This window comes from Squalius cephalus, assembly GCF_949319135.1.
Source record: "Squalius cephalus genome assembly, chromosome: 18".
In the NCBI taxonomy this organism is placed as follows: Eukaryota; Metazoa; Chordata; class Actinopteri; order Cypriniformes; family Leuciscidae; genus Squalius; species Squalius cephalus.
The window spans coordinates 36,725,103-36,737,602 of NC_137139.1; the positions used below are offsets into that span (position 1 = coordinate 36,725,103).

Consider the following 12,500-nt stretch of genomic DNA (forward strand, 5'->3'; position numbering starts at 1 on the left):
GACTGTCCACCCTAGCTGTGACGTAGTTAATCTGGTTCAAACTGCATTTATATAGCGCTTTCACAGACTTATGGCCACCTCACATTCACTCACTCATTCATACATGCAAGGCGCCATCCAGCTCGTCGGGAGCAGCAGGGGTTAGTTGTCTTGCTCATGGACACCTCGACACTTGGTCAGGTGGAACCGGGGATTGAACCACCAACCTTCCGGTTTGTAGACAACCCACATGAACCACTGAGCCACTGCCAACTGCCAAAAGAATGGTAGTGGTTGGAGTGATTTGGCAGCTGATAACCGCACTATGCCTGAGCTAATGTGACAACTCTCCGCCAACAGACCAGAGTGTGTGTCCTCAGAACCAAGTATTCGATTCATATGTGTAGTGACTTTTGTTTATATATATACTGTATTTGAACTGAAAGAGTACAAATAGCTTGTCAAAGTGAAGCTGGTGGACTGAGACTGACACACTGCAAAACATGCTTTTCTTACTTAGTATTTTTGTCGTGTTTCCAGTCCAAAGCAAAATTATCTGCCAATGGGGTCAGAAAAATAATGTTAATTCAGAAACAAGATTATTTTTCTGACCCCATTAGCAGATAATTTTGCTTTTTTTAAAGGGATGGTTCGGCGAGAAATCCACCTAGGGTCCTTTGCACCATGACCTCGAGCCAAACACCCCCCCAGAAGCCTTTTTCCCTTGGTTGAACATTATTAAAGTTAGAGGTTATCTAGAGAGATCAGCCGGATGGTTTAGCCGGATCATATGATGTATCTGGTAAATTACCCCACTAATAATGCCCAGAATGGCACCACACTTCTACAGTAGTACAAATAGCTTCTGTACTCATAAAACGAGTCATTGGAAAGTTTGTAAGTACATCAGGAGTTTATTTAAATAACACTTGCCTGACGGCTCATGCTGCCGCTAACCCGGACGTCGACGTCACTTCAGTGATTTGAGAAAAGCACGGAAGAGTGGGTCTTCGTTGCTATGGATGACGTCATTACTCATGCACGAGCTTGACTGAAGTGACCACCTTGATTGGCTGATGATTGTAACGCGGGAATGATTCCTAACACCTCCCCTACGATGATGAGTGACAGGTGACAGGTCTGAGAATGCGTGCGCTACACAAGTAGTGCGAAGGACGGAAGATGATGAATAACTGAATAAATAGCCTAAATGAATAAAGAGTAAGGCAAAACAAATAGCCTAGTAGCCTAATGAAACATATGGATTGATGCAATATCTTTGCAACATTATTGAATTAATCTGTCACTATATGCCTCTGCCTATAACTACGTTTGCAAAGATTAGAACATTTTAATTTGATTCACAATGAAACGTTACAATTAGTTTACATGTAATGAGTAGCCTAGGTTTGGTTGTTGTTGGTGGTGTTATTGCATCCCTAGTTATGCCTACAATGCAGAATTGTTCCCTCGTGATTAGAAGCTCCTGTAGCGCCGCACACGCATTTCAAAACATCGCAGTGTGAAATGCCACAGAAAGCGGTTTGTGAAGGTCTTAGTGAGTTAGGAGTCCTCTCGACTTCTTTTAAGCTGTCCCAGGCTTAGGTGCTACTTTTAGGGCTAAAATGCTTCGTGAATTACTCTTAGTCAAAAAAATGAGGAGTCCTAAAGTTACGAGTGACACGCCCATTATTTTTAGGAGTTGCTCCTAAATTCGCCAGTTAGGAGCTACTTTTAGCCGTAAAATTCTTTGTGAATCCGGCCCCTGATGTACAAACTTTCCAATGCCTCGTTTTATGAGTACAGAAGCTATTTGTACTACTGCAGAAGTGTGGTGCCATTCTGGGCATTATTAGTGGGGTAATTTACGAGATTCATCATATGATCCGTTAGCGCCTGCACTAAACCATCCTGCTGATCTCTCTAGATAAGCTCTAACTTTAATAATGTTCAACCAAGGGAAAAAGGCTTCGGGGGGGGGGGGGGGGTTGGTGTGTGTTTGGCTCGAGGTCATGGTGCAAAGGACCCTAGGTGGATTTCACTCCAAACCATCCCTTTAAGCATCAACTCACTTAATTTTGATTAATTTCCCTGGAAAACAGGACTTAATATCTTATGTCATTTTACTACTTTAGAAAATGCATCTTGATTTAAGATTTTTTTGATATTTGGACTGGAAACAAGTAAAAAATACTAAGTAAGAAAAGCATTTTTTGCAGAAGGTGAATGTCCTGCTGATTCTGCCTCTTAGTGTTCAGCGAGCGACTCTGATCCGAGTTCCGCCTCAGCAGTGCTCGAGGGGATTCCATGGAGACCACCGTTGAGTGACGGCCGGGAGGAGGCCCGTGATTGGCTGGTGCTGGAGCTCTTGCGTCTGGCGGGATTAGCGTTAGCATCGGACTCCACGCGTGTGACCGTGTACAGGCTGCTCTGGGTCGGCTGGAACCGGGTCATCTGGAGTTCCAGTCTGTCAGAGTCCGACTCGTGAATGAAGGGACACCAGCGAAACACACGCTTGAATCCGGCTCGGAACCTGTGGCAGAAACAGAACCAAAACGTGCTTTTCTTACTCAGTATTTTTGTCTGGTTTCCAGCCCAAATATCAAACATTTCTCAAATCAAGATGCATTTACTAGATGAGTAAAATGGTTTTCTGGGGGAATTAATCAAAATTAAGTGAGTTTTTGCTTAAAACAAGCTAAATTATCTCTTACCCCATTGGCAGATAATTTAGCTTTTTTTACTCACTTAATTTTGATTAAACAGGACATAGTATCTTATGTAATTTTACTCATCTAGTAAATACATCTTGATTTAAGAATTTGTAGATATTTGGACTGGAAACAAGACAAAAATACTAAGTAAGACATTTTTAACAGTGCAATATCCTAGTAATATGCATGCTAATAAGCAACTTGTTAATCGTGAGAGTGTTAAAGACTTTAGTTCTCTAGAAAAGTGAACTCTAGAGAAGAACACGTGGTAAATTGTAAACCCTGTCTTCAACAGGTTGTTAGTCGTGTGTGTGTCTGTCTGTGTGTGTGTGTGTGTGTGTGTGTGTGTGTGTGTGTGTGTGTGTGTGTGTGTGTGTGAGAGAGATATACACCTGCTGTTGAGGCAGCAGTAGATGATGGGGTTGTACATGGAGCAGCTGACCGAGAGCCACAGCACCGACAGATAAACCTGCTGGATCGACTGCATTCTCTTCAGCTTACGGTTGAAGCTCGTTACGATGAAATACACATGATATGGGAGCCAACAGATGGCAAATGTCACCACCACGATCAACATCATCTTCACAACCTACACACAACATTACAACAACCTTGGTCATAAGATGGAGAAAACACTTACACATGCTTGAAAAAAAATTGCTTAGAAAAACTGGTTCATTTACAGTACAGTCTACTAACACAAGGCGTCTACATTCAGATTTAATTACAACTAATTCATAGTCAAAAAGTCCACACCACAACTTAGGGTACGTTTACACGACACCGATATGCTTAAAACCGAGAACTGTTTCCTTTGAGTTTTCCGCGTATAGACGACACCATTGTCAAAACGATCCACATTCACACGGATCCGCGAAAACGACTAACAACGCTGTATTCTGCTGCCAGGCCAGTAGATGGCGATGAAACGCTAGTTACGTATGTAACTGTGGATCTGTGAATTCCTACTGACCACCAGAGGCAGTGCAAAGCACTAGTGGATAATCGCTGCGCCAGCTAGATAGATCGAGAAGAGTATAACAACAAAGTCAGGTCCTGACGCAGACCGAGACGCCAGGATATAAACCACAGGAACTCGGTGCCCAGCCTCAGGATGCTGTCTCGCGCATCCCGAGTGACAAGGGACTCTGGCGGTCATCCAGAATTCACAGAACCACAGTTACATACATAACTAGCGTTCCGTTTCATTCCTACTGACCGCCAGAGGCAGTGCAAAGCACTAGTGGATGACGCATATCAACACAGTCATGAGGAATACCACCCACCTGCAAACATCAAGGTTGCTCCAGAAGGACTGCAGAGCTCACATCATGACATCATGGGAAGCATGATGCCTGTTATTGCAGGCAAGAAGCAGCTGGCAGACAGTATCCTCTGCTCGAGTTATATAGGCTACCGACTCGTATGCCTTCATCCAGAAAGTGTCAGTACGTTCACATTGTGCACTCGGCACAATAGAGCCTCATCTGGTGACACCACCAAAGCTGCAACCGGCTGTTCAATTTCAGGCGCCCGTCCCAATGGAGTCAGCCTCCGCCACTGCGGCAAGAGTGCGGGCTGTCTTTGACCTCCTCCTAGACACATTGACTGGTAAGTCTACGGGCGAAAAATCCTTACACAATGGCATTGTGAACTACTATCAGCAGCTTGTCTGAAGAACACATTGGTTGAATGGGCTGGACAGGTGATTTGTCAAGACCCAAACAAGCCACCGCCATCTGCAGAACAGAAGACACATCGTCTGGAGAAGATGGGCCTGCGCCCCATGAATGTACAGACCCACCCCTTGAGCAGATAGGTTAGAAAAAACACCGTTTGGGAGAGTGGGTTGTGTTGCAGGTTCCACCAGTTCTTCATCAAGAATAATGAGGATTAGACGCACTCATGGAGAGAGCGTCAGAATCTATAGCATGTGGGGGTTGGACATCACTCTCGTCCACTGGTGTGTTCTCAGGATGTGGGGCCGGCACTGGGGGTTGTAGAGACTGAAGAAGACGTTTCATCTCCATCATTTCTGAAGAGAGAGAAGCTACAGTCTTCGATAACAAGTGTTCTGAAGTGTCTTTCTGTAGTACAGATTTCTTCTTGCTCGGCGGAGCGCCAACCTCTGCTGACGCGCGTCACGGCTGTTGTGCAAGGCTAACAGGCGAGTTAATGTCTAACTCAGCAAGGTGAAGCGCTCTCTCTGACATCGGTAGCATACTACAATGCAAACACGGATCAGTCAGGGCCATGTTGAGCGCCTAAACATGATGGGCATCGATCATGTCCGTCGTCAGGTATTCGGTATATTCGGACACAATTTGCAACTAGAAACGAATATGAGAGAGCTATGATCCATGACTCGTTCTCGGTTAGCACTGTAGGCATTTTAAACTGTAATAACACTCACTCAGCAGTTAAAAAAAAATCTTCGGATAAAACCAAAAATTCTATAACATGAAACGCTCTCACAAGTAAAGTCAAGTCTGCCTTCGGACAGAACCGCGTGGCATTCAATAACTGGCAGAACAGCGGGTATGCAATGAATCTAAGATATGATCATATAAATATTTATATTTATATAAAAGAGATATAACGTTATAGGTTTGCAGTGAACGCTACCTAAGCGTGGTCGAAACCAGCCACTGGATAGTACCGTGAAGCACAGGGTATCGCAGACAACAAATAGAATTGTATGCACTCATGTAGAGGGCGCTGTCACAGCTTGGGAGGGCGAATCCTCAGGTTTCGCTGCACGGGACAGCGTGAAAACAAACGACCCATCAAAAGCGAGACAGCATCCTGAGGCTGGGCACCGAATTCCTGTGGTTTATATCCTCGCGTCTCGGTCTGCGTCAGGACCTGACTTTGTTGTTATACTCTTCTCGATCTATCTAGCTGGCGCAGCGATTATCCACTAGTGCTTTGCACTGCCTCTGGCGGTCAGTAGGAATGAAACAGAACACTGTAGACTGAACATGTAATACACATGTGCATGATGTCATCGTCTTCAGAGATTCACGGTTTAGTTTTTTTACATAGACTATTTTCAAAAACGTGCACTTTCAGGCGCCCAAAGCGCCATTGTCGGGTAAAAGAATGGCCAAAACGCATAAAAAGCTTTAAGATTAATTTGAAAACGGTGTGGTGTAAACAGCCCCTATAACGACACAAATGAACAATATCTTTGCAATCACTTTCAGAACAATTTTTTCCAGCTGATGAATGATAAAAACATTGACAGCCGATCAGAACCCAGCCTGCTATAAAGAGCTGGAGCATTTAAAGCGACAGACGGTAAAATTGCAGCACAGAACGTTATTGTCCGCTGATATATTTATCGTTCTTGGGGTGAATGGGCCTAGAGTATATTCAACTAATTATCCACAATTCGTTTTGTGATTCCAGAAGTTATAGAAGCAGCACTTTTATGATGATAGATGCACTTTTATGATGGACAGATGCACTTTTATGATGGATATGATGGATAGATGCACTTTTATGACGATAGATGCACTTTTATGATGGATAGATCCACTTTTATGATGGATAGATGCACTTTTATGATGGATAGATCCACTTTTATGATGGATAGATGCACTTTTATGATGGATATGATGGATAGATGCACTTTTATGATGGATAGATGTACTTTTATGATGGATAGATGCACTTTTATGATGATAGATGCACTTTTATGATGATAGATGTACTTTTATGATGGATAGATGCACTTTTATGATGGATAGATCCACTTTTATGATGGATAGATGCACTTTTATGATGGATAGATGCACTTTTATGATGGATATGATGGATAGATGCACTTTTATGATGGATAGATGTACTTTTATGATGGATAGATGCACTTTTATGATGGATAGATGTACTTTTATGATGGATAGATGCACTTTTATGATGGATAGATGCACTTTTATGATGGATAGATCCACTTTTATGATGGATAGATGCACTTTTATGATGGATAGATGCACTTTTATGATGGATAGATGCACTTTTATGATGGATATGATGGATAGATGCACTTTTATGATGGATAGATGTACTTTTATGATGGATAGATGCACTTTTATGATGGATATGATGGATAGATGCACTTTTATGACGGATAGATGCACTTTTATGATGATAGATGCACTTTTATGACGGATAGATGCACTTTTATGATGGATAGATGCACTTTTATGATGGACAGATGCACTTTTATGACGGATAGATGCACTTTTATGATGGATAGATGCACTTTTATGATGATAGATGCACTTTTATGACGGATAGATGCACTTTTATGATGATATGATGGATAGATGCACTTTTATGACGGATAGATGCACTTTTATGATGTATAGATGCACTTTTATGATGATAGATGCACTTTTATGACGGATAGATGCACTTTTATGATGGATAGATGCACTTTTATGATGGACAGATGCACTTTTATGACGGATAGATGCACTTTTATGATGATAGATGCACTTTTATGACGGATAGATGCACTTTTATGATGATATGATGGATAGATACACTTTTATGACGGATAGATGCACTTTTATGATGGATATGATGGATAGATGCACTTTTATGATGGATATGATGGATAGATGCACTTTTATGATGGATAGATACACTTTTATGATAGATGCACTTTTATGATGGACAGATGCACTTTTATGATGATAGATGCACTTTTATGATGGACAGATGCACTTTTATGATGGATATGATGGATATATGCACTTTTATGACGGATAGATGCACTTTTATGATGATAGATGCACTTTTATGATGGATAGATGCACTTTTATGATGGATATGATGGATATATGCACTTTTATGACGGATAGATGCACTTTTATGATGGACAGATGCACTTTTATGATGGATATGACGGATAGATGCACTTTTATGACGGATATGATGGATAGATGCACTTTTATCATGGATAGATGCACTTTTATGACGGATAGATTCACTTTTATGATGGACAGATGCACTTTTATGATGGATAGATGCACTTTTATGATGGATAGATGCACTTTTATGATGATAGATGCACTTTTATGATGATAGATGCACTTTTATGATGATAGATGCACTTTTATGGACTTCAAAACAGAAACAGCCATTCACTGCCATTATAAAGCTTGGAAGAGCCAGGACATTTTTTTATATAACTCTGATTGTATTCGTCTGAAAGAATAATGTCATATACACCGAGGATGACTTGAGGGAGAGTAAATCATGGGCTAATTTTAATTTTTGGGTGAACTATCCCTTTAATTGCCCGATTGTGAGGCCCTTTGGTGGAGAAGGGCTGATCTAAATGAACATGTGTCTCAGTGTCTGCATGTAGATGATTAGTCAAGTCAAGTCTCCTTCATTTATATAGCACTTTTAACAATATAGATTGTTTCAAAGCAGCTTTACAGAGATAATGTGAAATGAATGGAACAGAGATTAATGAGAGACCTTTCTCTTGGCCTGCAGGTGATCCTGGGAGTTTCCCGAGGAGTGTCCGGGGAATCCTCCGGCCCACAGCGTGAGTCCGATCCTGGTGTAGACGACGGCCATGAGCGCCAGAGGCAAGAGATACACCAGCGCCGCCACTATCAGGTGATATCTGTCAACACACACACGCTCATGAAGCGCTGGCCGAGAGAAGCAGCGTCACACACACTCGCGGGTGCGCTCACATGAAGGCGTCGTCGTCGCGCCGCGGCCAGGACACGTAGCAGATCGTCCGGTGCGGCCGCACTTCCGTCACGGAGTAAAAGCAGAGCGGGAACGCCAGACACGCGGCCAGCATCCACACACACACGATCACGGCTCTGGTGGCCGTCGCAGAGAGGCGGGGCTTCATCGGGTGGATGATCGCCATGTACCTGACCAGAGAGGAAGTGACCCGTTTAGTCACCTGTACAGGTCACAAGTTCAGGCTGCATCCGAAATCACATTCTCTCTTGAGTAGACACTTATTTTGACTAACTGCTGCTAAAATAGTGTGCTCTGTATAGTGTGAATGTGATCCGGATGCACTACACTGCAAAACATGCTTTTCAAAAATAATGTTCATTCAAACAGACACAAGATTATTTTTCTGACCCCATTTGCACATCATTTAGCTTGTTTTAGGCATCAACTCACTTCATTTTTGGTGTGATGGGTAGGTTGAGGGGTCGGGTTAGTGTGTGTGTGTGTGTCTCACCTGTCTAAGGCGATGGCGCTCATCGAGTACACACTGGCGAACACTGCGGTGTGTGTGTGTGTGTGTGTGTGTGTGTGTGTGTCTCACCTGTCTAAAGCGATGGCGCTCATTGAGTACACACTGGCGAACACTGCGGTCACCGGGTAGAAGTTCTGGAAGCGACAGTACCCGCTGCTGAAGTACCAGTGCCCGCGCGCGCCGTACACGAAGTTCACCAGCGCGTTGAGCGCGGCCACGCACGCGTCGGACACCGCGAGGTTCAGCAGAAAGTAGTTGGTGACGGTCCTCATCCTCTTGTGCGCGACGATGATCCAGATCACGATCAGGTTCCCGGTCACCGACACCAGCAGAACCAGCGCGAACGCGAGCGACCACAGCGCCACGCGCCACGGAGACTGCGCGAACATGTTCAGGCGCGTGAGGTTCGAGGAGTTCCCTGAGGAGGACATGATGCGCTCTGAAGACGAGTGTGTGTGTGTCTGTACAGGAGGAGCTGTGTGTGTGTGTGTGTGTGTGTGTGTGTGTGTGTCTGTACAGGAGGAGCTGTGTGTGTGTGTCTGTACAGGAGGAGCTGTGTGTGTGTGTGTGTGTGTGTGTGTGCACAGGAGGAGCTGTGTGTGTGTGTGTGTGTGTGTGTCTGTACAGGAGGAGCTGTGTGTGTGTGTGTGTGTGTGTGTGTGTGTGTGTGTGTGTGTGTGTGCGCACAGGAGGAGCTGCGTGCGTGTGTGTGTGTGTGTCTGTACAGGAGGAGCTGTGTGTGTGTGTGTGTGTGTGCACAGGAGGAGCTCTCTCTCTCTCTGTGTGTGTGTGTGTGTGTGTGTGTGTGTGCGCCTGTAGTGGATTGAATTCCAAGGGGAATCTGATATGCGTGTTTAGACTGATATATTAGTCCAGATATCGGATATGGATCTGATTTAAATCCACATTTGGAAGTTGCTCGGATCGGATGTGGAAAGATCGGATCTCGTGCAGATGTTTGTGTTTACACGTGTGCAACAAATCCCGATCTGTGTCAGATGTGAGTAAAAGATCGGATTCTCTGCGCCAGTGTAAACGCAGAGTCTCTGTTCATTCTTCATGCTTTTAGTGTTTAATGTTTTCTTTCAGCTTTCAAACTCAAGGTTGTTCCTCACTCTTCTGTCTTTTCCTGAGCGTCTCTCCACACACACACACACACACACACACACACACACACACACACACACTGCTTTAGGAAGGAAGCTGATGTGATTCTGGCCAAAGGAGAATCAGTTTTTGCAACTCTGTAAATTCCTCTTCCTGTTTTTCCAGTATTCAGGAGTGACCAATTTATTCAGTTTAGTTCCATCATATATTAAAAGCAAAACCTGTATTTCACATCTTCATCTGTGTTTAATGTGTAATGTTGTTGTTTGATCAAGCTCCAGTTCTTCTCTATATCAGTGTCAGTGTTCCTGAACTCCTGAAACGCCTCCACTGTAGTCTTGAGTTTCTTCCGGGAACCAACACGTCACGATATTCCTCATTATAATAATTCATGCGCAGAATAAAGGGGCGGGGCCTGGTTGAGGTAGTCAGTAGTGTGTTAAACTGGCAGTTATGGAAAGGGGCGGGACATTTCCCAAACACACTTGAAGCGCTCGACCAATCACAACACAGTGATCCAGCCGACCAATCAGAGCACAGTGTGCTTTTCAGAAGGAGGGGCTTCATAGAGACAGGAAGTAAACAGGGGTGCATTTCCCAAAAGCATCGTTAGCCAAATATGGTCATCGTTGTGTGTTTGGAAGGACAGCTCTCGACCCGTGGTTAGATTCATTCTGCAATTAATTCATATTTCAACGAGCAAAAAAGTAAGAATGGTAAAATGTGTTAATCTCTGAGACAGTGAGATTTTAAAATATTACATCGGTAACACTTTACAATAAGGTTCATTAGTTAACATTAGTTTACTACCTTAGTTAACATGAACTAAGAATGAGCAATACTTCTACAGCATTTATTAATCTTAGTTAATATTAATTTCAACATTTACTAATACGTTACTAAAATTAAAGGTTGTATTTGTGAACATTAGTTAATGCACTGTGAACTAACATGAACAAACAATGACCAGCTGGATTATTATTAACTAACATTATAAGATGAATAAATACTGTATTGCTCATTGTTAGTTCATATTTGTTAATACATTAATGTTAATTAATGAACCTGATTGTAAAGTGTTACCATTACATCTCATATGCAGAAATCTTCAGAACCTCGAAAAACTACTTTACAAAGCTGATATATAAAAATATAATAAAGTTTACAGTCTCTTGAACAAAATCTCAGAATGAATGAGCTTACAGACAGAATGATGAATCTCCAGGTAATGTAATGGATAGAAATCTTTAATGCACATTTTTACACAACTGTATTTACAGAGCATTAAAAACACGGTACATCAGAGTTCAGATTCACTGCTTCATGTGCTCAAAATCAGTAGAAAAATAGTCTTTAAAAAATGAGAACAGACGGAATGTTGCACTAAAGCACTTTGACACACGTGACGTGAAGAGAATACCACTACAACACACACACACACACACACACACGTTTAACACACGAGAGGAGAAGCACTGCAGAAACACACTGATGTCATTCACCACACAAAACCATAACAGAACATCATTGGTTGAGAGCTTTCCACGGTCCCGGTCATTTACAGAACCGACCAATAGCAGCAGAGGAAAGGAAGGTGAGCAGCAGGAGCCCTTTGACCTTTGACCTGGTGTGAGACGGTGACGTGTGTTCGGCAACATTCACACACAACACTGCAGACCTGTTCATCTACACAACAGGCTTTATGAAGCGCAATAAACACTAGACGTCTATAGTGACACACACAGCTGCGCTTTGACTTCTGGGTAATTATTGATGTACAATCAAACCAAACATTATTCAGACACCAGAGATCATGTTGCACTAGTGTGATCAGGACACTATAGTTCATTTATGTGAGTGAGGAGAGCAAAATAAAGTAAACTGTGACATATTACACCCAGAAACTCTTCATACAGAGACTACCAGGGACATCTGGGACTGTAAAACTGATTGGGACACTTTGAGCTGATCATGTTCTGCTGAAGTGTGTTTTCTTTAATTGCTAATGCTCTTTTTACACACAGACTGAACACAATGAAGCATTGCTTGGTGATTGGTTGAGCTAAACTGGTATTATCTAATTGTGTAGTTAAATTTAACAGCTGACAGATATTCAACATAATTCATGTGTGAGACAGTCTAACAGAAGGACGGACAAAACCAGTCAAATATCAGCTGAGTTCTGCTCATATTTCATCACCATTTTCAAAACTATAGCGAATAAACTGAGATGATGTGAGACATGTTGAAGACGTCTGAATAAAGTTGGTTTGGACTGTATTTACATTTATGCATTTGAGCGACTCACATTGAATTCAAGCAACATTGCTTTCCCTGGGATTCGAACCCATGACCTTTGCGTTGCGAGCGCTGAGTTGGAGCTAAGGCTGTTCATCTATCACGACAATCCAAGAAATAATAATTATCAGTGTATATTTCAATATGGCTGT

The 12,500-nt window shown here is 42.7% G+C and overlaps 2 protein-coding genes across 2 annotated transcripts in view; both read right to left on the bottom strand.

Moving 5' to 3' along the window:
• Positions 1–381: 381 nt before the first annotated feature.
• Positions 382–9,718, bottom strand: LOC307145330 (neuromedin-K receptor). The gene is made up of 5 exons (XM_079848385.1): positions 9,013–9,718; positions 8,414–8,602; positions 8,190–8,340; positions 3,086–3,282; positions 382–2,512 (listed from the first exon to the last, which is right to left on the bottom strand). Exons 1-5 carry the CDS (start codon positions 9,372–9,374, stop codon positions 2,227–2,229), a joined length of 1,185 nt encoding a protein of 394 aa, XP_079704511.1. The 5' UTR covers positions 9,375–9,718; the 3' UTR covers positions 382–2,226.
• Positions 9,719–11,268: 1,550 nt separating this feature from the next.
• Positions 11,269–12,500, bottom strand: part of corin (corin, serine peptidase) — a 48,060-nt gene continuing 46,828 nt past the window's right edge. The window contains exon 23 of the mRNA XM_079848347.1: positions 11,269–12,500. This exon is cut by the window's right edge and continues 1,448 nt beyond it. The gene's annotated coding sequence lies outside the window, so the exon portion shown is untranslated.

What these genes read in the sequence shown, in the direction of transcription:
- LOC307145330 (XM_079848385.1), bottom strand. Translation starts at nt 9,374, where the DNA reads ATGTCCTCCTCAGGGAACTCCTCGAACCTCACGCGCCTGAACATGTTC. An exon ending in CGCGACGACGACGCCTTCAT is followed by an intron (nt 8,341 to 8,413) that starts GTGAGCGCACCC and finishes GTGTGTTGACAG; the next exon opens with ATATCACCTGATAGTGGCGG. An exon ending in TACTGCTGCCTCAACAGCAG is followed by an intron (nt 2,513 to 3,085) that starts GTGTATATCTCT and finishes TTTCTGCCACAG; the next exon opens with GTTCCGAGCCGGATTCAAGC.